Consider the following 26805-nt stretch of genomic DNA (forward strand, 5'->3'; position numbering starts at 1 on the left):
GAGCCTAGGTAGCGCGAAGTGGGTTTTCTTCCGTCGCCAGGTGGTGAGCCTGGTAAGTGATTCTGATTGTCAGTGACCTCTCCATATTTAGCCCTAGGACTTCGGCAGCCGTTAGGAGAATGGTCCCAGGCCCCTGAAAGAAGCTACCCCTAAGGGGCCAAAGGTGGCTGTGCGAAATTTCCTCACTTGGGTCTCTTGGGACCTCGCGCCCCAGCAGCACTCTGACACGGGACGCTCCAGGTCAGTAAATGCATCTTGACACTATTTGTCAAGGCACCATTTGTTGTATTTGGAAGCTGTGAAAAATAACTTTTGATTTTGAAAAGATAGGCCTAACTTCCACCAAATAGTCTATTTCCTTGCTTACGTGGCGTAGCACTGTCGTTTTTCCTCCTGTCCCCTCACTCAGCCAGGTCCTGCCATCTGTACCATATATTATTATCTTCTTCAGGTATACTTTACACCCCAAGCTTTCTTTCTGAACCCAGTTCATGGATCTAGTTAACTGCTTCCACTTAAATAGATCATTCAAACGCAGCAGCTGCAGTGCTGACTCATCATTTCCTCCTGCTCTCCCTACACCCTTACTTCGGAATATGCATCTCTGCAGATAACACAGCTTACCCCCTCTTGTGCCCACCAAACACTTAACAAACCTGCCTCATCTCAAGAACATATAGTCAGTAATCAAATCTTTTGGATTCTACTTCTGAGTGTCTATATTATCACGCTCTTTACACTTACCATTCTTGACCTTTGTTTACCATCATCCAGTTGGGTAATATTCTAAGTTGTCTTTTGCTTTGATTTTTTAAGACAGAGTCTCACAAAACCCAGGCTGTCCTTGAACTGTCCATACAGCTGGGAATGACTTTGATACACTGATCTTCCTGCCTCCTTGTCCAAAGTGTTGGGATTACAATCATATCCCACCACAGCAGTCTTCCTAGATGTTGTTTTAAGTAGGCCTTCAGTAATTGGTCACTCTGCTTGGAAAGGGCACACATACATACAGAGAATACCTCTTCCCTTTGGAAATTTTAAGACTTCTTTTCCTGGCTACTTGCCTTTTAATTTTCAGCTTGAGTAGTACATCTTCAGAGAGCATCTTGCTTCAGAAGCCTAAAGCGACTCTGCCTGTTTCCCATATGGTTTCTTGAGGGATTGTCATAACAACTTCAAGTTGTAACTTTTTTTCCAAGTTTACAGAAGAGAGTAGACATGAGTGACTAATTTAACCAAGATCATAGAATAAGTACCAGAGCTGAAAGTTTCTCTTGCTTGTCTTCGAAATCTTCAGTTTATTTAAATATTTTTTAAATTCAAATGGTAGTATTGTTCTTTATCAAATGTCTTACAGTATTTTTCAAGAGTGGGTAAGCTCTCATAGTATTTTTCATTTCTTTGGGGTTTGGTTTCTTATAAACAACAGGATAAATGGACAGCATTATGTATTGAACTTTTTTGTTGTTTGCTTAGAATAAATTCAGTGAAGTGAAATTGGGACACATGGTATACAGGTTACAACATATTAAATAAGAAATGTGACAAGAAATGTAAAATAAAAAACTGTAATGGTACCTACTTCATATTGTGAGGATCAAAGGTAACAATAAGCCCAGTGTCTAGTCATTTAGTGCAGTGGCAGGAGTAGTTGCTTATTTGTTTCAGAATAGGGCTCTTCTGTGTTCGTATCCTTTTGGTTGCTGTTATAAGACACCATGCAATGGCCAAGAGTTTAGTTGGGCTTATGGTTCCAGAGAGTTAACATCTATGGTGAAAAAGCAGAGGCATGGCGAAGCCTCAGGAGCAGCAAATGAGACCTCACATCTTGATCCACAGGCAGGAGGCAGAGAGCATACTGGGAATGGCGGGAGGCTTTTGAAGCTCCAAAGCCTGCCTCCATCACATACCTGCTCCAGCAACACCACACCTCTTAATCCTTCCCAAACAGTTTCACCAACTGGGAATCAAGTATTCAGACATGAGCCTATGGAGTCATTCTCAAAGCATCACAGGTGTAATGTAGTTCTTCAGCCTGTTTAGGAACTATTTTAAGAATCTCATAAAATCTTTGAAGGTCAAGATTCACCCTCTACACATGCCCACTCACAAACACACACATTATGATACAGGTCTTTTGTCATATACCATTTGCTACCTCAGACTCCGCATACGGATCCAAATTAAGAATTGCTAGTCTTTTCCATTTTGCAGATGCTTTTTTCTCTGTGTTATGGCAGCCATTGTCCCAAGCCATGTAAATCCTGTCTAACATGCTTTCTCTCTATGTGCTATTTCCACTTCTGGGAGTTGGGTTCACATCCCTGTACTCTGATCTTGGTGTATTTTCTAAGTGTAAAATCACTGTTGGACCTTTTAAGATGATGGGTTCTACCAGTGTATACTCTCTCCATCAGTAGTTACTTTCCTCTCACTGGCTTGGCCACAGCCTCTCAGCATGCGAGGCTAGTTTTTTACCACTGATATTTTCATGTCATTGCTAAATGCATCAGGATTGATTAGCAGTAATCACTTTGTAATCACTAGGAAAGGAAGGGGGTTATTACATATTCTTATGCCTGGGACAGCCTTATGCCAACTAATTAGACTCTCTATTACTTCTAGGTGTCAGAATTTTAAGCTCCCTAGGTGATTTCAGTATGTGATTAAGGTTTGAAAACTTGTTTTTTTTTTTTTGTTGTTGTTGTTGTTGTTGTTGTTTTAGATTTACAAGGGTTGTTGTATAATCATGCATAAGGAATTAACTCATGAAATAAGTAGAAGAATTGAGTTTAATTAGTGCAATGTCCTAAACTGAAGTAGATTCTAATTTATATGAAGATGAGTTTGTCTTGCTTTACAAGGGAGCTGTGGTTTCATTTGTTCAAGGTGATTTCCCCAAACCATGGATCTACTCTTCAGGATAAGAGGAGGATTTGATCTGGCTTTTCAGCTAGCACCTCCTAAAGGTATGTCTTCCAAAAACGTCTTTTATTATACAATTTGTAATGATATATATCGAGAGTCCCTTCACTTTGTAAAGAAAAATGAGTTAATGAGATAAGAAAAATAAACTCAAATTAAATGGGATTCAAATTTAGATACTATATTCTAAGTCCCTTACCAGCCCATTGGGCACCTTTGTGTATATTTAAAAAAAATTAACCTTCCTTTCGAATCTTTGAGGCTGTATTGAAGAAAACTGTCTCTTCTCACACACACAATAGAGTAAAATTGAACACAATGTAAATAGAGTACCTGGAACTATATGTTGCAGAGTTGTAATTATATGACCCATGTCCGTGTACCCAACTCCTTTAAATACTGTAGTTTATTGGAATGTTACAAGAAATTAGAAGAAGAAAATCAGGATTTGTATAAAGCAAATCCCAGGATAGCTTCTGGCTGAGGCTGATGCCAAGCCCTGAGCTAAAGAATGTGCAGGGAGGAGTGTGGAAAGTCACCACTGATTTGTGATACTCTTTAGGATGCCGCTTCAGAATCAAGGGCTGAAGGAAAACAGCTAACCCCCTCCCTGATAACAAGTGAAATCATTCCTGAAGATGCTGTCTGTGATGTTAGAGCCACAGATGTTCGAAGGGAAGGAATGAAAAGTGAAGGGGGGCACAAAAAGTTAATGCAAATTAGGGCAGCGTTTCTTTTTGAGGCAATGAAAATTTTTATGACTGTAAAAAAATAAGTATTGATTATAAATTTTTATGGATATAGTAAACACTGTTAGGTAAAATTTATGGTCTCAGAATCCTAAAAATGGAGAAGCGAAACTTGTGATAGTGATTGAAAATTTGGGGAGGTTGCTGGGTGTGGTGGCACACACCTTTAATCCCAGCACTCAGGGAGGCAGAGGCAGGCAGCTCTCTGTGAGTTCAAGGCCAGCCTGGTCTACAAAGTGAGCCTAGTACAGCCAAGAGAGAGAAAGAAGAAGGAAATAAAGAGAGAGAGAGAGGAAAGAGAAGGAAGGAAGGAAGGAAGGAAGGAGGGAGACAGGGAGGAAAGGGAGGGAGGGAGGAAAAGAAAGAAGAAAGGAAGGAAGAGAAAAAAGAAAGGAAGAAAAAGAAAGAAGGAAAGAGAAAGAAAGAAAGAAAGAAAGAAAGAAAGAAAGAAAGAAAGAAAGAAAGAAAGAAAGAAAGAAAGAAAGAGCGAGCAAAGAAGGATGAAAGAAAGATATAGGAGGTTATTTGAGAGTTATGTTTACTGTTTTCTACTTTTGTCATGTTTAAAAACATTAATGTTGAAAGTTGAAGATCTTTCTAACTTGCTTACTTTTCATTTAGAAATGTTTATCAAGAACGCACTAAGACAGGTGTTGAGTGACCTCACTGCCAGGCTATCTTCAGATGCTCTTGTCTTCAGAATTTGCAGCAGCTCCGTGTACCTGTGGCCGAACAGCGACATGAACACAGGAGAGCTGGCCGACAGCTCTGCCTGTAAAGACCTAGTGCACTTCATTCAGTGAGTATCTGAAGAGTTTGTGGAAATATTTTAAAGCCTCCTATCGTACTTGTAAATGTCTTTGTATATTGAAATTGTAGATTTGATCAGGAAGAAAATACAAAACGAAAATTCTTAAAAAAGAAAGACAAAAAGTTATCTGACACGGTAAGCAAATCTTGTTTTCTCTACTGGTTAAAATAAAAAATTAAGTCTGTAGATTTGGAGCTAAGTGAGATGTGAGTGATAATTATCTTGCCCTCCTAGAATATTGAGGCCTAGAAATACTATGTGTCTATTTTACATATCTAAACTTCTTTTCTTATTGCAATGTGTAATTTTGACAGTTTTATTTTAATTTGCTCTTGGAAAAACAAAACTGATTTGAGTAGGGTTACAAATTACTTAGAAGTAAATGAAAGGACCCATCCATAAACTTGATAAAGTGATACATTATGTAATGCAAGACAAACAAATGTTGAAGGATTTCTTTTTTTTTTTATTTTTATATATTGTCTGTTTGTTCTACTGATTTTTTAAACCAGTGCTATGGAGCCCCTACCACATGCATAACACCAGAGACATTTTTCTCAAGGTAGAAAGTTGTACAAGATTATTCCTGCAGTGCTTTTCTAGGCTGGACAGGAGGCATTAACTGAACCACTGTCTATGAAAAGGAAAGCGGCAAGGTCTGACCATTGTCATAGCTTCTTTTTCCACCACTGTGATAAAAGAGTCTGACCAGACTAACTTAAGAGAATTTATTTTAGCTAATGGAGGGGAAGTCAAGGCAGCAGGAACTTGACCCAGATGGTTAGAATGAGAGCAATAAATGCTCAGTCTCCTTTACTTATACAGTCCAAGATCCCAGTCATGGAATGGAGCTACCTCATTTAACCTAATCAAGACAATCCCAGAATAGGCATTCCCAGAAGCCCATCTCCTGGGTGCTTTTAGATTCTGTCAAGTTGGCAGTCAGCACTAACTGCCATACACATATTTAAGAGACAGAAAGGGCTGTACTTAGAACTAATTGGATATGCATAACTAGTTCCTTCCTTGGGTACATGTGGAAGGTGGTGAGTGTTGTAGTTTGCTTTCTGTTCCTTTGATAACCCCATGACCACTTGGGGGTGGGGTGGGGCTTATTTGGTTTATAGGTCTCTATTACAGACTTTCACTGGGGGAAGGCAGAGTAGGAATGGAGGTAGGAAACGGGGAGCAAAGCTGCTTACTGGCTTGCTCTCCTGGCTCATCTCAGCTAGCTTTCTCGTACTACCCAGAACCACCTGCCCAGGAATGGTACCACTCACAGTGGCTAAACCCTCCTTCATCAATCGGCAATGAAGGAAATACCCAAAAACAGGTCTGATGGAGGCAGTTCTCCAGTTGGGTTTCCTAACTGGATGTATCCAGATGTACCCAGTTGACAGCAAAGATTAGCCTTCATGTTGGAGAAGATGAGGTCAGTGTGGGTTATATTTAAGATAACCCTGAGATATACTAGTAACACTAGTAAAGCGTTAACTTTAAAAGCGTGGAGTGTACAACGAACATGGCTTAGAGGTAATAGTTAGAAAATTCTTGAAAGGAATATACTCAGGAGTATGTGGCAGTACATACAACACTATGTTCCCCAAAATGGGTTCATTTTGCGCGTGCTTGTGGTTAGAGTCTTGTATCATTAGCTGACATATTATAGAATTTATGTTGTGTTTTAGTATATCATATTAAACAAGCATGTGCTTGCAATGTGTTCTACACTGGTGATGTTGAAATTTCTAGAAGTTACTCGTGGTATTTGCCAGCTTTATCCACTGTGAAAGTACTGTGCTTTACATTACATCTAATGTCTCATGGAAAGGTAGTCTGAGACCATAGGTTTACCTCGTCATATTTTTACCCACATAGCCCTAGCCCTAACCCTATGGCTCACCCTCACACTCATCCTTAGTTGTGGGAACTAAGTTCCAGGTACACTTCCCACAGCTCAGGGAAAAGTATCCCATTGATAATACTAATATCTGAGAGGCTGTTTTTTGTTTTTTTTTTTTTTATAAGTTTGTCATTTCCTTCTGTGTTTACCTGATGACATTGTGCATAGACAAGTTTTTTTTTCTGTTTAGTGTCTTGGAAGCTGGGGTATTGTATAACTAGTTTCTTCCTTAGGTAGAGATCAAAGTGGGGACTTAGGTTATGCAATGGATTCAACTCTGTTGCCACCATTAATTATTTTGTTTGTTTGTTTTAGGATTTCTTTTTTATTATTTTTAATTGTTGTGTGTGTATAGGGTGGGGGTCGGTTTTTGTGTGTGAGTACAGGTGCCCTTGGACACATGAGGCAGCAGATCCCTTAGGAGCTGGAGTTACAGGTGATAGCCATCCAGTGTGGGTTCTGGGGACTGAACTCCAGTCCTGTGCAAGAGAAGTACGTGACCTTAAACACTGAGCAATCTCTTTAGCCCCCATTGTTAGCTCTTTTAATATTTATGTTTCCCAAGATTTGGTCAATAGAAGTTTCTTCAAGATGGCTCTGGTATCCTTTGAAATTTTCTTGGTGCCCCTACTTTTCTATCCACAGAATAATCCAAATGTGTCATGTACTTTCCCTGTTCTAATTTGAGAATCAGCAATTCTCCACAGAGCATACACATGCATGTTTATTATACATACAGACACACATATACAAAATGCATAAACATGTTTATCCGCATAAATTGTATTTCTGCTTCCACTTCCACTTTACTTCACACATTCTCTAGCTAGTCTCCGCGAGGAGCCTTACTCCTGGCATTCTCTACTCTGCTAACTTGTTCGATACACAGAAAATAACTTCAGAATTGTCCTATACCAGGAGTGCCTGGTTTGAGGGGTTTGGTACTTTTTGTTTAATCAGTTTGTTTTTTTTTTGAGACAGGATCTCACCATGCAACTCCAGTTGGCCTAGATCTTGATAAGTAGACCAGGCTGGCCTCAAACTCATAGAAATACACCTGCTGAACAGTTTTATTTGATGGTTTTTTGTTTGTTTGTTTTTACTTTTAGGTCTGTGTAAAAGTGAAAAGAATAGCATAATAACCCAGTGAGCTGTACACATAGTTCTAACACTAATAAACAGATGGACAGTCTATGAGTCCATCTTTCCTTACCAAATAGTCCACATTCATGCAGTTTACTTTGAAGCACCCTTTGATACACTATTTACCCTTTATATTCAATGTCTAATGTTCCACAAGTTGACTCCTACTATCTGTCTGTATAGCAACAAATAGTAAATATAGATCTCATGCTGGAAATATCGACCTCTCTGAGAGCTGTGGCCCCCATCATTGAAAGGGAAAATGAAGAACACCACTACATTAATATGAACCTGCCAATCGATACAGTTCTATCTGTTGCTCCAGAAGAAACATGGGGAAAGTAGGTATTTTTAAAGTACTACTGCTAAATTTAAATGAAGGCCCTTCTATAAAGTGATCAGAACTCGATTTTTAAAGAAATGTTACATAAGTCCTATTCAGAATGATGGGGTTTTTTTACTGTTAAATACTCCTGTTTCCTATTTTTTACTGTGGTATACTTCTTGTTATCAACCTAAAAGTAATGGAATAATTAATTACCTACTTACTTGGAAGAAGTTGGATAGCATGCCGAAACCAAGAAGGCTTCCCTTTATCCACCCAGAGCAAATACAGTTACTTGGCTTTGCATAATTTAGACTTTGATTGACAAACCTTGTCAGTAAAATTGTTTACCCTATTCAGGGCGTATTAGTGAAGGTTTTCATTTTAGCCACTGTACCTTTTGTTAATTCACTTAAACATCTTCTCGTACAGAGTGCGCAAACTTCTAGTGGATGCAGTTCTTAAACAGCTAGTTGATGTGGAAAAATGCATTTTGAGATATATGAAAGGAACATCTATTGTGGTCCCTGAACCATTGCACTTTCTACTGCCAGGGGAAAAAAATCTTGTAACAGTTTTATATCCATCAGGAATTCCAGATGGTCAACTGCAAGCATATAGAAAGGTAAAAGATTATTATTATTACAAAAAGAGTCTCTTGTTCATTTTGTGCATAAGTAGAATTTGCAATGAATCTAAATTATTTCGTGGTTTAATTTAAAAATATAGAAATGTGCTCATTTCTTTCATGAAATTTATTTCTTTGTAATGAAAACATTGTAGTTTAGTATAGTATGTAACATTTTAATTTCAGATGCTCAGTATGACTCATATAAATATGAAAATTTATCATTTTCTATAGTGGAAAATATAAATGGAAAGATGCTTACATGCCTAGAGTAACTGATGTTAAGAAATTCGTTTCTCCTCTGTTACCCCCAGATTCATGAGAAAGACAATAGTACAGTACAAAAGGAATGGTGGAATCCATGGTAATTCTAATTATGATGTATGGTAATATTGTAGCCATGAATAAGGTTATTCAAGCTTCATTGAAAAAGTCTTGGAGAAAAACCTGTCCAGCATTTAAAGAAATGAAATTTATCAACAGAAGGACTGGTTTTTAGAATATATTTTCTGGACCTGTAGCCTTGCCTGGCACTTATTAAGAGTTATGTCCTAAACTCTGCTCCTAAGAAGTAATATAACACTAATCCTCTATACTGCTACAAAAGTTGGAGATAAAAGTTGATTTTCAGACTGGCACATTGTAATCTGAGCACTCAGGGAGGCAAAGGTAGGCGTATTTCTGTGAGTTTGAGGCCAGCCTGGTCTACAAAGTGAATCTAGGAAAGTCAAGGCTACACAGAGAAACCCTGTCTCAAAAACAAAACAAAACAACAAAAGTGGTTACCCTAGTAAGGGGAACAGGGACTGTCTCTGACATGAACTCAGTGACAGGCTCTTTGATCACCTCCCTCTGTGGGGTGCATCCTTGCCAGGCCACAGAGGAAGACAATACAACCAGTTCTGATGAGACCTGATAGGCTAGGGTCAGAAATAAGGGGAGGAGGTCCTCCCCTATCAGAGGACTAGGGAAGGGGCATAGTGGGAGAAGAGGGAAGGTGGGTGGGACTGGGAGGAGACAAGGGATGGGGCTGCAGTGGGGATACAAAGTAAATAAAGTGTAATAAATAAATATATAAATTAAAATTTAAAAAGTAACAACAACAACAAAAAAGGCTGATTTTCAGATATTACACAAGCTGAGCTGGTGAAACCACTAGAGAACACTGGCAATTGGCCAGACTTTAGAATAAGTATTGTATGTTTTTATTCAGTTGAAAAAACAAAGTGTTATTAACATTGGTAAATATTTCTTATTCATGCCATCTTGGTTGATTTTAAGTCATTGACTTCTACTTTGTATTTAATAAGTGCATTTAAATGTCTAAAGTACATGAACATTGTTTTCCAAAATACTTTGACATATATATATATATATATATATATATATATATCATTGTGAGTTACAATTTCTGATTTACAAAATATCCCAATTCTAGCAAGTTGTCTTCACATTTTTGTCTTTCTAGTCTTTTCTAGAGTAGTGTAAATTGGTTTCAGCTTATTCACTCATTGACCTTAATGAATTAAGTAATGTTTCTGAAAACGTATAGCTAATGTATTTTCTGTTTTATAATTCTTGAGTTTGAGTGTATTAACTAAAAATCTAAAATTCTTTTGTCTGTTCATTCTGATTTATTTAGGAGTTACATGATCTCTTCAATCTGCCTTATGACAGACCTTATTTCAAAAGGGTTAATGCTTATCACTTTCCAGATGAACCATATAAAGATGGCTGCATTAGAAACCCACATGCTTACCTGAGTCCTCCTAATATAGATGGTAGTATGGTGAGTTTAACTAGCTTTCATGAGTTGACCGATTGTTGCCGTTCACTGTTTTACATTGCTTCCCAAGAGAAGTTTTTAAGAATTGAGTGTGTGTCACCCCTAAAAAATAGTTAGCACTTGTCTTCCTTAAGCCTTGTTTAAGACCTCATTTAAGGAGCCAGGTATGGTGGCACACACTTTTAATCCCAGCATTGAGACAGAGGTAGGCGAATCTGAGTTTGAGGCCAGCCTATGGTACAGAGCTAGTTCCAGGATAGCCAGGGCTACAGAGAAAAACCCTGCCTTGAAAAACAAAAACAAAAAAAGCCCTCATTTACGATAGCTGTAGTTAGTGGGTGGAAAGAAGGCTTAGTAGTTAAAGAATATCCGCTGCTCTTCCAGAGGATATGAGTTCAGTTTCCAGCCCCACATCAAATGACTCACAGCTGCTGTTACTGCAGCTCTAGGAGATCTTATGCTATCTTGCAGCACTCACACACAAAAGAAATCTCTATACACACACATTAATTAGCTGAGACTGGTAGCACACATGCCTTTAATCTCAGCAAGTTCTAGGCTAGTCAGGGAGACTGCCTTAAAAAGACAGCAGTAATTAATGATATAAAAAGGTTTTAAGTAGAGAGTATTTTCCACATACCTCTTACTAACATGACATTCTCTGATTTCTCTAAACGTTTGTTCCTTCTCATTCTGCACCTGACAAATGATGCTAATTAAGGGCATAATCTTCCCAGGCCACAATGTGGACAAGGCTAAGATGCCAGACTTCCTATACTATACAGCATGCATCTGGTTGCAAAGATAGACTTTCAGGATAACTTAGATAACTGGGTTGTTGTTGAGTGAGAACAGGGGTTAAATTAAGGATACATGAAGGCCACTAAAAAGAATCTCACCGTCATCCAGGAGTAGGAGCACAGGAACAGCAAGGCCTCTTAGAAACAAAGCTGGCTCAGGCTCTCCAAAGGCAGGCTCCTTGCTGTCATTCTGCTGCTTTTCCTGTGTGTACTTTGGCTCCTGATGGCTTTTCTCTCCGTTTGTCAGCCTTCTGCCTCCTATATCTGCATTGTTTTAGTTGTCTTTGAGCTGTTCAGCATACATTCTTTGCAACTTTATCCTCTGCTCTTACTGCTAAGTTTAATGTGCATGTCTCATCCAAAGGAAAAAATATGATTGGCCATTTTTTTATTGCATTCTTTCAGTACCTTCTGAGTGTCTATGAGCTTTAGCAAGGGAATATTAAAACTCAAAATGAATAGTTGCTATCATATAATTGCGAGAGAACTGAGGAGCCCAGTTTTGGTCTTAGCCATCAGCGTATTCCTGGAGCATCGTTTTAAATCTATGATAGGTAATCTAGAGATTATTTAAGTATGACAGACGATGTACAACATGTGTTATAAAAAAAAATACTATGCCGTTTTTTATAAAGAGCCTAAGTATCCAAGGTTTTACATTTGCACTGGAGTCCTGGGACAGTTTTCTATGTGTACTAAAGGGCCATTGCACAAAGATACAGTCATCCTTCCACTTTTAAGAGCTTCATATATATATATTCAATAAAATATAAATTACTTTAGCAATATTTGTTTCATTGTGAGTTTTATAAAAATCCTACAATTGTATATGTACTCTCCTACAAATTGTTTTCACTCAACGTCCTACATCTAAAATTTATTTTGTCTTACTCTGGTTTAGTTATCTTGATTCCTATATGATAAACGTTTGTATAATTTTTTCTGGGATTTTTGTGATTTTTTTAGACAGCTTTCTGTAGACTTGTGCATATGTATATGAAAAATTATAAACATTTGCTAATTCTTTCATTTTTGAATGTTTCTGTATTCTCCTGAACCATTTGAAAGAAAGTTATGAACTTCATGTTATTTACCACTAAATACTTCATCTGATCTCCCAGTTACAATGGATTTGTGTCATATAAATCCAGTTTACCGTGTTCATTGTCATGTCTTATTCACTGACGGAGTCAGTTTAATAATACTTTATAAGATTTTTTTCATCTATATTTGTAACTGATATTTCCTTATAAGTTCCTCTTAATTAAAAACGTATCAGTAATATACAACCTATGAAATGAGTTGGGGAGTGCTCCATCTCTTAAATTTTTAGAGTTTATATATGATTGGCATGGTATTTTCCTGATCATTTGATATGACTACCGTGAAAACAACCTGGACTTAGCATTTTCTTTGTGAGATAGTCTTTTTTACATGGATTTTATTTTAATTGTGTGTGTATGTATACGTGTGAAGGCGACTGTGGAAGCCAGAAGTTTTGGATGATCAGGCGGTTGTGAGCTGCCTGAAGTGGATGCTGGGAACTGAGCTCAGGTCCTCTGCTGGATGCACTCTTCCCTGCTGAGCCATCTCTCTAGCTCCTTTGGGAATATTCTTAATAACACTGAGCTATGTTAGTGATATGGGATGCTTTCACCTTTGTGAGTCATATTTCCCTAGGTTTTGATTCCTAGTATAATTATACTTTTTTAATTCTTCATCTCACTTTATGATTTTTCCCTTTCTTTAACAATTTGCCTCTGTTGACTCCTCTTTATAACCCTTGTTGTCATTCTCACTAATTTTTGGCTTTGTTTCTTTGATTTAATGTGTTGCTTCTAACTTCCTAAATTAGAATTTAGCCTATCATTAATCTTTCCTATTTTCTAATGTCAAGTTTTAAATTTCAGATAAAGCACTAACTTTGTTGTATTCTGTAATTTTAATTTGAAAGGGGTTTTTTTTATTTACTTTTAAGTATTTTTATATTTATATATGATGGTACTTCAATTTTTCCTTTAGAAAATTATTTAATGTCCAACATATACCTGAATTTTTCCTTTTCCTTCTAGTACATAACTACTGCCTACTATTAGGAAGAACTTCTAAAGAGGACGACTCATCTGCTATGAGGGCTGTGACAGATGACAGACACACGCCAGGTAGCTGCAGACTGTAGGAATGTGTCTGTCACGGTTCTGGAAGCTTAAGTCCAAAATTAGCATCACTTGATTGAAGTAAAAGTATCCCCAGGGCTCCCTCCACAGGTTCCTGAAGAGTAACCATTGTTTCCTCAGTTTCAGGTAGTTGCTGGCATTCCCTGGCTGTGGTTACAGCACTGAGAACTGATTCCTCTTGTTCCTCTGTGATTAAAAAAAAAATGCTTATGTGTGCCTGTAGCGGCTGCCTGGATAGCCCAGGATAGTCTTCCTAACTCTCCACTTTAAAATCCTTAGTTACATAAAAGTAGGATTGTTGTTGCTTTGGAGATGGGCACACAGATCTTTGAGGGCAGCTGTTTTTCTTTTTACCTGAGTGGCCTAATTATCCACTGTTCCTGTGTCCCATTATACACAGGCCATCATTTTTATAAACATGTTTATCAGCTGTGTGTCCTGCCTTTTGTGGAAGCTAGGACCTAGAAATATTTGAATAAGGTACAGCATAGACTTACTAGCCCACATGCTGGTGTGGACAGGCAGACATTGAAACTATAATGAGTTATTTATGAAATAGCTAAAATGACTTTGAAAATTTAAATATATATATGTGCATACATACATGAATTTAGGAGAGTTGACAGCCATGACATGGGTAGGTGGTGAGAAAGTGAGCATGCCATTTTTAAGTAGGTAGTCACGGAAGCCTCCTGGCATTTAATCAGAGACCTAAATAGAAACGGAGCTTATGCCGTAAAATTAATTGCAAAAAGGGTATTTCTAGCCAAGAAAATCATAAAGCTTCATGATCAGATAGCCACTGGCATATTTGAAATTAAATTAAATTAAGAAAGGGGAAAATGTAGGACCTGGCATTGTTAAGCCAGAACATACATCTTTTTAAGCAGGTTTCTAAGCAAGTTCACTGGTAAGGACTCTGGATGTATAGGAAAAAGCCAAAAGAATATCATACTAAGGTCATTATTCTGTGAAGGCATTTTTATAAGGGCTAAAGGGGTGATTCTCACTGGTTCTAATGCTGTGACCCTTTAATACAGTTCCTCATGTTGTGGTGACCCCCAACCATGAAATTATTTTTGTTGCTATGTCATAACTGTAATTTTGGTACTGTGTTTTCCAATGGTCTGAGGCAACCCCTGTGAAAAAGTTCGCAACCCACTGGTTGAGAACTGCTGGTCTAAAGTAAAAGTCTAGTTCTCAAAACAGTAACCATGACTCACATTTTTCTAAAGAGTATGTACTTGTCTTTAATATTTGACTACATTTATTTTTTTATAGATTTGTATGGTCCAGGGCATCTATGCTTATCATCATTATATGCAGGATCGGATAGATGACAATGGCTGGGGATGTGCTTATAGATCCCTACAGACTATCTGCTCATGGTTCAGACATCAGGGTTACACAGAGAGGTCCATTCCAACACACAGAGAAATTCAGCAGGTACAGAACTTGCCATTTTAAATTATAATCGATTGTATATTTCATTTGCTTTTAATAGGCCATTGATAATTATTATTACCCTGTGGCACAGTTTGTTTTTATTTTGGGAAAAATGTTATTTTACGAGTAATCAATCAGAATACCGTAACTATAATTTTAGTAATACAGATTTTTTTTTTGATACATAAAGGCTCTAGTTGATGCCGGTGACAAACCAGCAACATTCGTTGGATCACGGCAATGGATTGGATCTATTGAAGTACAGCTGGTACTAAACCAACTGATTGGTGTAACTTCGAAAATATTGTTTGTCAGGTAAGGATGCTTTATAAACAAGACACATCATTTCTACATAACAGTTTATCATTTTTATTAAAGTAATCGAAAAATGACTTTCTCCTTATTTATTTCTGATCATTGCTCTTCCTCACGTCATTACTTTATAAATCTCATTGTTTTAAAACAGCTGTGATATATACATGTATTCTCTAGACCTAATTTTAGTCTATTCATGGTAACTTAGAAATATGTTATTCTTGGGTAGAGTTCTAGATACAAAATGTAGTTTTCTAATGTTTAAATCTTCAGAAAGTCTTATAAGGAGAAAAATAAATGTTGGCCACTGACCATTATGTTTTCCTTTTGTTCTTTTTCTTGGTAAGATGTTAATAAACCAACAAATGTAAATATATAAATATGATATGTAAATATTTATCAATTTATATTTCCTACAATTCTAATAATTAAATAAGAGAAAATACAAATTAGCCTAAATCGTTTTTATAATCATAAATTGCTTTTTTATTAAACATCTAAGAAGCTGTTGATTTAACCACCATAAACATTATACTCTGATTTTTTTTTTTTTACATATATATAAAATTTTATTTTGGTAAATAAATCAGACATAACATTATTGCAGTCAACACCAAACGCCCCCAGGATACAAGAGCGCCTTGGCTCAGGCCTGAGTTTGAGATTCCCCAGGCTATGACCGATCCACTCTAGAGGCTGAGACAGACTGAGGCCTGAGGAACCACACTTGTGCTTTGGGTCCTACAAAGCCCCAGAGAGAGATTTGGAGCCAGTGGGGAGAGAGAGCTGCAAGGTGAAGGAGGAAGGTCAATGTCTTCATGGGCCTACTCCTATAGGAGTAGTGGGAAGTCAGGGAGCCAAGTTTGGTCGAGAAAGACAGAATTTGGTATGCCATGTGTTAGGGTCTATCACGATGATGCACAAGGGGTACCATGGCAGGCCCATGCCAAGGTGTACCCCAAGGAGTTACCCACGCAGCAGTCTGGTATAAGGAAATTATTGGGGGATGAGAGCAAGGCAGCAAGCGAGCCATGTAGACAGGCAGAGGGACAAGGATAGAACCATGAGGGCAGAGAAGAGGACAGAAAGGGGGAAAGGGCTGGAACAGAGCTGGAGTGGTGGGAGTCCTTATAGTCTGCACACACGCAACAGATCTGGTTTAAGGAAGATCACTGGGGAAAGGGAGAGGAGGGCCTAAAGGAGGTGTAGAAGCAGCAAGTAAGCCTTGAGGGCAGAGGGGGAGGGGAGGGAGGGAAGGAGAGAGAGAAGGGAGAGAAGGGAGCACCTAGAACACAGAGGGGCTGGAAGCTGGGGAGGTCCTTACAGCTCCCACACACCTGGCACACATGGCAGAGGCAGGTGATGACTCAAGATGCTGGGGCCCTGTAGGCAGGCCAGCAGAATCTCCTGTATGCTAACACCATGGAGACCTAGTGCTCCCTCCGCTTTCCATCAGTGTGCAGCCATGAGCATGGACATCATGATTGTCAATTAAGGTAACAACCTTAATTGTTGTCTTCCAAAAGTATTGGGCTAGGCAGTTTGGGGGACCATATCTATCACCCCAGGAGAGGATTCTCTGCCTATCCCTAGTGTAATAACCAGCTATTTTGGGTGAACCAGTTACTGAGGGTCCTACCCTACCCAACTCCTAGACACAACATAAAAATAAAAAATCTGGGGATGAATTTTCTTCTGCCTTAATTAAATAAGTTAAACATTTAAAGACTGTTTCCATGGGCTTGCTTTAAACTGTGTTTATTGATATAAGACTTCAAATTGTCTTGTATTTGATAACTACAGTAATATTTATTGTCTAAGTACTTATAATATTTCTGATCTCACAATTAGAATTGGAACTGTGAGAATCATTAAGAAATAATGGCAGATAAAGCAGTAAAAAACTACTTAAAAAATTAAAGTTTGGGGCTAATGAGGTGAAAGGCGTTTACAGACAAACCTGACGACCTGAGTTCAATTCCCAGGACCTCCCTATGTTTACCATGGCACAAGTGTACACATACACACTCACAGAGCACATAGTTTAAGAAATTAAAAAATGTTTTGATACATTATACATTTGTTACCAGCTTAGCCTAGAGCTTAACACCTAGTATTCCACAAAAATAATAGTTCCTACTAATGATTACCATTTTTTTTTAACTTTATAATGATGAATTTTTCATTTGGTCTTTCATATATGCAGTACAAGATTCAGACAGTGGTGGGCAGTAGCAACAAATCTTAGCTCCCAGTTAACCTTTCATGACCGGAAACCAGTGGGATCTGCTGTTTGATAGCAGAGATACTAAATACATTTTAATACATTTTACTCACAGTATTTCCAACTTGGAATGCTCAGGACTGTATGTACTTTTCATTCTCCCCTTCTCTTCTCAAAAGTGGAAAGCACTTAACATTTTCAAATACTCGATGAAATAATGTACTTGAAAACACTTGACTTTTCATAGAATATATTAGTCCTAGAATCTTTTATCTATATGTGGGAGAGGTGTTATTGCTCCTAGTTTACAGATAGAAAGAATTTTGAAACTGTTCAATCTCACGTTAAAAATCCAGCCCCTTTATGCAGTTCTAGAAGCAGGAAAGCGGCAGTCTTTTCTTCTCTTCCCTAGTTAGGAGCCTTAAAGTGTCAGCATTTATGTTGCAATGAATCAGGTCCCTACCACTTCATCTTTTTTTTCCAGATCCACAAACAAAAAGATTAAAAGTATTGCCCCCACCAAATTCATTACTTGACACAATGCTGAAAATAGTTATTTCATAGATGACTTCTTTTTATTTAGCCAGGGTTCAGAAATGGCCTCTCAAGGACGGGAACTGGCCAACCATTTCCAGAATGTTGGCACTCCAGTCATGATTGGTAAGGTGCTTTGGACATGTTGAATTCTTCTGGCAGAATGGAGAGTAAATGAAACTTATTTGTATGTTCTAATGTTACCTTAAAAACTAGTCATTTTAAACATTTTAAAATTGGGTTTGGAGAGATGGTTTAGTGTCTAAGAGCACTGGTGGCTTTTCCAGAAGACCTGGCTTCAGTTACCAGTACCCACGTGGTGGGTCACAATCATCCATAGTTCCAGTTCCAGGGACTCCAATGACTCTTCTGATCCTTGCAGGCAGTGCATCACATGGTACACAGACAATAGATGTAAAATAAAAATTCAAACATTTTAAAGTAAACTTATACACACTACTCTTTGGACTTTAATTTCTCAAGGGTAGAGAAGTTGCAAAAAAGAATTAGTAACCAAAAATAAATGCTAAAAAGAAAATGATAACTGTTTGAACATTTAAAGAGCTAAGAGTAGTATTTTGAAAGGTGATAGCCACTTGATTAAGCCTCCTAAGTCATGACTATGTCACTAACTTGTCTGGTTTTATCACACAACAGACTACTTAACCTTCTTTGGGTTTTCTTTGTAAAATAAGATTTGGTGGGGCTGCTGAGATTGCTCAGTGGTTAAGCGCACTGGCTGCTTTTCCATAGGTCCTGAATTTAATTCTCAGCAACCACATGGTGGCTCCTGGCCATCTATAAAGGGATCTGATGCCCTCTTCTGGCATGCAGCTGTACATGCAGACAGAGCACTCATACATTTAAAAATAATAATAATAAAATAAAAAGATTTGAATAATTGAGCTAGGTACATGATTCTGTGGGAAAAAGCATAAGATGAATCACTCTAGTGTATAAGAAGTAGAGTGTCACAGATAGGCTAGCCACGCTCAGCAGATGCAAGAGGACCTGCTCTGAGAAGCTCCTCAGTGATCTCTACACTGGGAGGAGCTGCCTTTTCTACATATTAACATATGTAATAGTCATTACATATATAAGCTTACCCTTTCAAGTATATTTGCCATCTTGGTCTTTTACATTATTGGGCAGTCTATTCTAATGCTGTCAGTAGGCAAAACAATCAATTTTTTATTTTAGTTGAATAAGCAATTGAAATTAATTTATGCCCTACTATATATTTCTTTTTTCTAGGGGGAGGAGTATTGGCTCACACAATACTAGGAGTTGCATGGAATGAAACTACAGGACAGATAAAATATCTAATTCTAGACCCACATTATACAGGTGCTGAAGATCTACAAGTTATCTTGGAAAAGGTAAATTATCTGTATCACATATATTTAAGACCCAAGGCAAAGAAAGTCAGAAATGGCTGTTGACAAAGATAAGCCAAGGTATTATTATAACAAGATAATGATCCTCACAGCAGTATTTCTAACTCTGTTGAGTAACTCTGTTTCTATGTAGAGAAGAAAGGAAATACAACAGAATCACAAAAGCTTTGCTATTGACTAAACTTCCTAATGCAACATGATACATTTCCTTCACAGATTTTGTAGCACAGTTATATTGTCTTGTCGAAATCTTAAAACAAGAGAGCAGGATAAACTTCTATACTGTTAAGACCGGGTACTGGGATGAAGAGTGAGCAGTTAAGAGCTCTTGCCCTTGATGCAGAGGACCCAAGGTCAGGTCCCAGTTCAGTTCAGTTCTGGGTGCACACTTTAGGTGGCTCACAGCCACCTGGAACTCCAGCTCTAGATCAGCATCTCACTTAATCAATAGATAAACAAAATACCAGTTATTATGAAGATATGACTACTCATTTATGTACATATAACATAATTCTACAAAGACTGGAAGTTTTGGCAAATTTAGAATTTGTTGTCATAGTATCAACTACATAAGGTATAAATCTAAATTGATTTATAGCCAGCTAATTCTCACGTCAGGTTGGTGGGATGATTCAGCAGGTAAAAGCACTTTCTGCCAAATTTGATGACCTGAGTTTAATACCTAGAGCCTACATAGCGGACAAGAACCAACTCTTGCAAGTTGTCTCCTGACTTCCAAACAAAAAATAAATATGATTTCTTTATATAATAGCAACATTTTTCCTTTCAAAAGCAAAGTGTTAATTCATCTAGCACAGACCCAAAAGTTACTTTTCTTCACTTAGAAAATTATTCAATTACATTGGTATCTGAGTCTTATGCCAAGTTCCTGCTGCCAGAGCTTCATGTTAGTTTCCATCGTGGAGTCTTTCTTACATTATAAAAGGTTTTCGTTCCTTTCTTCCAAATCTAGGGCTGGTGTGGATGGAAAAGCCCAGACTTTTGGAACAAGGATGCATACTATAATTTATGCCTTCCTCAGCGACCAAATGCAATTTAAATTATCTTGGAGTCAAGACTATAAATATAAAAGAGCTGTTCTAATGTTAATAAAAGAATAATTTAAAATTGCATCTTTAAACTATGATTTTTTTCAAAAGCAGTAAAGAATGCATAGAAATTTTAATTCCTTGAATATTATTTTAATAAGTTAAATAACAAAGTATGCAGTCAAATTGTCATAGTCATGTAAACACATGAATTCATGAATGTTCTCTTCACTTAGAAGAAAGTTTTCCTCCTCGGGAAGTTTAGCCATGTGGTAAGCCAAAGCCACGGCTTGTAGATCTGTCTGAAGTGAAGCTCTTTTTCAAGCTTCTTCTTACCCAGCAAGACATTTTAAGGGGACTGGAGAAATGGCTTAGTGGTAAGAACACTTTCTGTATGATCACGAGGACTGGAGTTTGTATCCCAGCATCCAAGCAACAAGCCAGACACACTACAAATGCCTGGCCTCCCAGGTCCAAGTGTTGGGTTCAGGGAGGAAGCCATGAAAACTCATTTCAGAGACAGAAGTTTTAAAAAGGAAATCTTTATTTTCTGAGCACTTAGCTCAGGATCTGAACCTTGTCCCCAGGGGAAGCAGTACTGCATATTTAAAGGGTGAGATCACAAAATGAGGGGGGCTTGGGTGAGCGGCAGGATCATCCACTTGTATTTTGACATTGAAGTTAGTTAAGCAAAAGAGCATCTTTTGGAGACTGGGCCTTATCCAGGGCACCTGGCTTCAAGGTCCTTAACTCATTCTCCCAGACATTTAGTCTGGAATCCAAGCCCTTAACTTATCCATCCTCCTAGACATCTGGTCCAGAACTCAAGGTGATAAGGGGGACAAAGAAGGAGCTGGCAGGCAATTGGTTACATATTTTTACAACTTAGGCACCTTGGTTAAGATAACAGTAAGTTCTGCATTCTTTACTGGTTTAACAGACAATTAAACTACTTGGAAGGGCAAGGCGGGAACTGGTTCTTGAGCCTGGGAATATGAACTCAGCCTGACCCTGCTAACAAAAGGGGGGAGCAAAACGGAAGAGTTGCTTTTGAGAAGGCTGGGCTCTGGCAACTGCTTCCTTACCCAAGGGACCCCATGCCCTCTCCTGACCTCCACATGCACCCTTGAACACACACAGGCACATGATGGGGGTGGGCTGGGGACTTCTGAAAGAAGGTGGTCTCTCCCAAATTTTCACCATACAGGACAAATTTTGGTCTCTAGAAGATGGTACATAGTAACTATGACCAATGATAAAACTAAGACGACAAAAAGTCTGCTGGACCTTAGATCAGAATGCTGATAAAGTACAATAAATTCTATGCCAGAGAGACATCCTTGAAGGAGAAAGCAGGCAGCAGCTGGAAGGCACTTACCAACACTTCCTTTTCAAAGCTCTATTCTCCATACTTCGGAAACCTCGTTTCTGTCTCAGCACTGGGGCACAGGGATGACCCTCAGGTTTTTCGCTTGATGGTTTTGTTGTCTGCATACATTTAATCATTGTTAGAAACCTGGCACATTCTGGAAATCCACACAACCAAGCAAGATCTTCAGCTGTTTGCCCATTCTTATTACATAAGCTGAAATTTAGACAAAAAATGAGTTAAGTGAAAATTACTGCTTATTATTTTTCTATCAAAGGAAATTGGAGTACATACCGACACTGGGTACAAAATAACACACACACACACACACACACACACACACACACACACACACGTCAGGGTAAAGAAAGTTCCAGGAAATTAAATGTTGTTCACTGTTGAATGCTCAGTGTCTAGCACATTGCACATCATGGACATTCCATTATCTTATTTCACTATTGAAGAATTTGCATGACTGTGAAGTACCTGGTGTTCAATATTCACTATATTGAGTACCCAGTAGTCAATGAGAACTTCTATAGGAAGACTCTTCCTAAGCTAAAACTGTAATGGAATCTGCCATGGTGAAGACCCGCACCTCTGAATGCTTAGGATCTGTTTCTAATTACCCAATTTGATAATAACTACTGAAACAAGAACACGAAATGACCAGTTAGGCAAGCACGACCTTTAAGACCATGTATAATTAGGCTTTAGGAATACGATTAGTTTAATCTAAGAAAACACAAAGCCTGAAGCCACTGACTTTATACTCACTCAATCTGGGCATCACTGGCCACAAGCAGGCTAAGGCATTCCAGGCTTCCAACTTTTGCGGCCTTGTGTAGTGGAGTTTCTCCCAAAATATCCTTAGGACAAGACAGCACATTAGTTTCTCTACACATTCTTTGGAAGCCAGTGGGCAATCTAATATTAGCTATCTGAGGAAGCCAGTGAAAACTACCTTTTAACTGAAAAAGTGTGCCAACTGAATTATTTAACTGTATTTTTCATAAAGTTCTCTTACTCTAATACAGTTTCCTTTAATAAAAATATGCAGTTACATTTACATACGTTACAGTATAAGGGAGCCAAAGGTTTGTAGTTAAAAACTTCATCACACTAATGAAGATTAAAAACTACTGGAAGAGTTGATAGTCGGCATGTCTCCCATGTATTATTTCCTGGTTTACTGAGACTTGGTCAAACAGCAAGTATTCCCCCCCCCCAGGTTAGTACCAGCTTTATTTCTTATTTTTAAAATTTATTTTTGTATTAATTAGTTAATTCACTTTTTATCCCAGCTGTAGCCTCCTCCCTCGCCCCCTCCCATTCCCACCCTCACTCCCTCTTCTCTTTCTATGCCCCTCCCCCAGTCCATTGATAGGGGAGGGCCTCCTCCCTTCCCTCTGACCCTAGCCTATCAGGTCTCATCAGGACTGGCTGCATTGTCTTCCTCTGTGACCTGGTAAGGTTGCTCCCCCCTCAGGGGAAGGTGGTCAAAGAGCCAGCCACTGAGTTCGTGTCAGAGACAGCCCCTCTTCCCATTACTAGTGCACCCACTTGGGCACTTAGCTGCTATGAACTACATCTGTGCAGGGGTTCAAGGTTATCTCCATGGGTAGTCCTTGGTTGGAGTATCAGTCAGAAAAGACCCCTTTACCCAGATTTCTTGTTTCTGTTGTTCTCCTTGTGGAGCTCCTGTCCCCTCCATGTTTTTCTATCTCCTCCTTTCATAAGATTCCCTGCACTCTGCCCAAAGTTTGGCTATGAGTCTCAGCATCTGCTTTGATACCCTGCTGGGTAGAGTCTTTCAGAGTTCCTCTGTGGCAGGCTCCTGTCCTATTTCCTGTTTTCTCCCTCAGCTTTATTTATGTTTGATGAATCAATTATATGTTTCCTCCAGCAATGGAGTCTTACTATCAGTACCTGGAGGATGACCAATAATAGCATTGGTGATAATATGTAATGACTGGGATGTCTATATGACTCAGTAGCCAACAATTCTAAAAGAAGTAGCACATTTCTGGTACTGGGTTTTTTATTTGTTAGCCTGTGGTAACAGCAAGTACTTTTAAAACTTCTGTAGATGTATGCTATATAGTGATAGCCAGTAGTCACCTGTTGCTAAAGAGCATTTGAAATGTGGCTAGACTGAATTGAGTTATGCCGTTAAGAGTAAAATACATACTGGATTGTGACATGCGTTATGAAAGCAAAAATAAAATACCACATCAATCGTTGCTGATATAATTACATACTGAAACAGTATTTTGAATTAAAATTAAATCTCATGGCTTGTTTTTGCTTCATGTATGTGCATACTAAAAAAGTTTCAAATTAACATCTTGCAGTATATATAATTCTACTGTAAATTCTTATGTGCATGTTTACCCCAACTAAAACTGGCAGCTAGGAAACGCTGGTGCAGACACTGGGTGGAGGTGAGGGTTGTACATAGCAACAGTCGGTTACCTAGTTACCTGTTGATTGAGGTCAGCTCCGGTTTGCAGCTGCCAGAGAAGAAAGCAAGCAAGGCCCCCTCCTGCAGCTAGGTGAACAGGGGACTGCTCGTGGGGATCCGGGGGTGCGTTGACCGAAGTGCCTGCCTCCAGCAAATTCTTGAGGCCATCCTCCTGCAGGAAGAGAACAGACTGTCACATCCTGTCCTGCCTGAGCTCCCTCTGAGCTGAAAATCCACTCCACCAGAAAAGAAAGCAAAAATTTGACGAGGTTTGACTTGGTAACCCAGCGATCAGTAACTATCACCCTTGCTAGACCTCCCAAGATGGACTTCTGGGAGACTTAGCCTGCGGTCTTAAAGGGGCACGAGTCTCACCTCCAGGTTGCAATTAAGCAACAGCATCGCCCACCTAAAGCAGCTGACAAGAGTCCCGGGAGTGTAGAGCAACGCAGGCTGCACACTGGCAGGTAGGAGTGCACGGGGCTGCCGAATTCGGGAGGATTTAAAGCTCTCCGGAACTGGCAAGGGCGGCGGCTCCTCCCCACCGCTCCCCAGCCTGGGGCAATCCCACTGCCAGTTTCTCCACCGCACGGCTTTCCCAACCCTGCGGCGGCCTCACGCAGCTAAACATAGACACGTGCATCCCGCAACCCGGCCGAAGGGTAAGGGGGGGGGGGGTCTGCTGCGCAAGCCCGACGGCTGATTGGCCAGTTCGACCCCTGGGCCCGCCCCCTTTGGAGGGAAGCTCGGGCGGCGCCGGAACGCGTGCGCAGTGAAGGCCGTGGGCGGGGAGGACGCAAGTCCTCGCTTCTGCGCTTTGGCCGCGGCCATGGTGCGTGCTGAGCTAGGCACGTACCGCCGGGTGGAGTCGAGCCCCTTTATCCCTCTGGAGAAGCAGAAGTCTCCTGTGCCGGTTTTGTGTCTGCGGCTACGCACGTAGCCCGGAAAAGAGGGAAGTAAATGTAACCCCGCCGCCGGCCCCGCGTCCTCGGCCTCCAGCCTGGCCGGAAGGAGCTTCCTTCTATCTCGGTTCCTGCACTGCTTCAGGATGCTTGGGAAGGGAACTCCACAGCGGGGCCTTTGGGAGCCCCGCCGACGGGACCCTAACGAGGGGGTTGCCATAGGAAATGCTCGCCCAAACAGTGAATTAACAGCCAGTGCTGTCAGGTCCTATGAGAGCAGGGTAGCAATTCCTGTGAAATAAGCCACCCATTGTCACGTGTCCCTTCGTAGAGGGCCTGAAACACTGTTAGTCCTGGAAATAATAAATACAGGGAATTGGCCAAGGCTGGCATGGCCTCACTCTGTTTACTAGGAATACGGAAAGAGAAAAACAAAAAAATTACACTGAAGAAAGCAGCCAAATTCTATCTAGGTCAGGAAATTGTTAACATTAGTGATATGTTGACAGCATGAACTCCTGAATTGTGACACATGAGAAGGCCTCCACTAAAACACAACTCGTATTAAAACATAAAGTAAGCCAGATCCCAGGATACATGGCCCATACTACTCAGAGCTGTCAAGATCGTGATAAATAGGAAAGTCTGAGAAACAGTCCAGAAGAAATATAATTTAGGATAAGATTTTTAAAACAACAACAACAAAAATGACATTTCCGATGAAATTCAAGACAATTTAATATCTATAAAGTTTGAATTCCTGGTAATGTACCAATGGTGACTTCTGATTGTGGTAAAGGTAATGTTAACAGCAGGGGAAGCGTATAGGTGAGAGACTTATCTTTGGTGAACCTCAAATAAAAGTTATTTGAAACAATATGGTGCAGTTTAAAATGTTATGTTTATTCCTGTGAATCCTAGCTATTAAGGAAGTTTTATTAAAATACTTGGTTTCGAGTTTTAATAAGTATTCTTTCTCAATAGTTGTAACAATATATCTGAACCAGTTAGAATCTAGTTTTAAAGAACAGCAACTTTATCACAATTAGTTACAGCTCTCTCAACTAGTCACAAAATTCTCAACCATTTAGTTTTACTAACCAGTATATTTCCTCGATAAGAAACACTGCTCATTGTGGTGATCATTTGACAGTCTGAGTCTGTTCCCTAGAAAAGAACTTCTTAAAACATTTTCTACTCATGGCCCTTCCTTTGCCAGAAAATTGTATTTTACACTTGTTGTATAGGTATATAAAACAGGTACAATTCAAACCTTTTCTGATAATCTTAAATTAATTTTAACACAATTCTTTCGTATATGTATAATTTTGTTTGTAATGCAATTTGCATACTAACAAAATGTATATGCTTGTTTATTTTTACATAGAGAAATAGGCTAGTCTTTGACATTACAGAACATAAAGCAACATTTTTCAAAATAGGTGAAACTAAATCAACTGTAAAAGATGGAAAGCTGCTGGGGAGACTATCTCAATTGGTAGTGTTTGCTGACTCATAAAGGAACCTGAATTCAGTCTTCAGCTCCCACATTAAAAACAAACCGAACAAATACAGCTACCAGCACCTGTAATTCCAAAACTGTAGGAGTGAACAATGGAGAATCCTGAGGCTGGCGGACTGACCCTGTCTCAAAAAAATATGGCTATTTGAGAACCTGTACCAAGTATGATAGATAGTCCCTCCTGAAGAGCAGGCTTCAAATCCAATCAGAAAGATTTAGTTGCCCCTAACAGTTGTTACACCATTGCATTAGTGAGCACATCTTGCTTGGCAGGTAGGTGTTAGTGCTCTTATCCAGTGCATGTGGGGGGGGGGGGGGGGGGGGGGGGGGGGG

The 26805-nt window shown here is 39.2% G+C and overlaps 4 protein-coding genes across 7 annotated transcripts in view; 2 read left to right on the forward strand and 2 right to left on the reverse strand.

Annotated features, from left to right (window-relative positions):
• The first annotated feature begins 2 nt into the window (after window positions 1-2).
• On the forward strand, window positions 3-20299 carry Ufsp2 (UFM1 specific peptidase 2). 2 transcript variants are annotated; one of them, XM_055593596.1, is made up of 12 exons: window positions 3-52; window positions 2893-2972; window positions 4299-4476; window positions 4557-4623; window positions 7718-7875; window positions 8292-8484; window positions 10130-10276; window positions 14532-14696; window positions 14887-15011; window positions 17819-17895; window positions 19024-19148; window positions 20140-20299. In XM_055593596.1, exons 2-12 carry the CDS (start codon window positions 2909-2911, stop codon window positions 20224-20226), a joined length of 1386 nt encoding a protein of 461 aa, XP_055449571.1. In that variant the 5' UTR covers window positions 3-52; window positions 2893-2908; the 3' UTR covers window positions 20227-20299. The 2 variants fall into 2 exon arrangements, with proteins under 2 accessions (XP_055449571.1, XP_055449570.1); XM_055593595.1 differs by having other exon boundaries at window positions 9-240.
• On the reverse strand, window positions 17819-24698 carry Ankrd37 (ankyrin repeat domain 37). Of its 3 annotated transcripts, none has more exons than XM_055593601.1 (5): window positions 24424-24698; window positions 24068-24220; window positions 22362-22453; window positions 21594-21800; window positions 17819-17924 (listed from the first exon to the last, which is right to left on the reverse strand). In XM_055593601.1, coding segments are annotated over exons 1-5 (480 nt in total). In that variant the 5' UTR covers window positions 24451-24698; the 3' UTR covers window positions 17819-17923. The 3 variants fall into 3 exon arrangements, with proteins under 3 accessions (XP_055449576.1, XP_055449574.1, XP_055449575.1); XM_055593599.1 differs by having other exon boundaries at window positions 17819-18144; XM_055593600.1 differs by lacking the exon at window positions 17819-17924 and adding an exon at window positions 19142-19605.
• Snx25 (sorting nexin 25) overlaps window positions 24144-26805 on the reverse strand; it is a 148081-nt gene continuing 145419 nt past the window's right edge. The window contains exon 24 of the transcript XR_008718584.1: window positions 24144-24220. The gene's annotated coding sequence lies outside the window, so the exon portion shown is untranslated. The remainder of the gene's footprint in view (window positions 24221-26805) is intronic.
• Window positions 24467-26805, forward strand: part of Lrp2bp (LRP2 binding protein) — a 34328-nt gene continuing 31989 nt past the window's right edge. Inside the window, exon 1 of the mRNA XM_055593597.1 lies at window positions 24467-24515. The gene's annotated coding sequence lies outside the window, so the exon portion shown is untranslated. The remainder of the gene's footprint in view (window positions 24516-26805) is intronic.

This window comes from Psammomys obesus, unplaced genomic scaffold (assembly GCF_907164565.1).
Source record: "Psammomys obesus unplaced genomic scaffold, mPsaObe1.curated_primary_1811, whole genome shotgun sequence".
Classification (NCBI taxonomy): domain Eukaryota; kingdom Metazoa; phylum Chordata; class Mammalia; order Rodentia; family Muridae; genus Psammomys; species Psammomys obesus.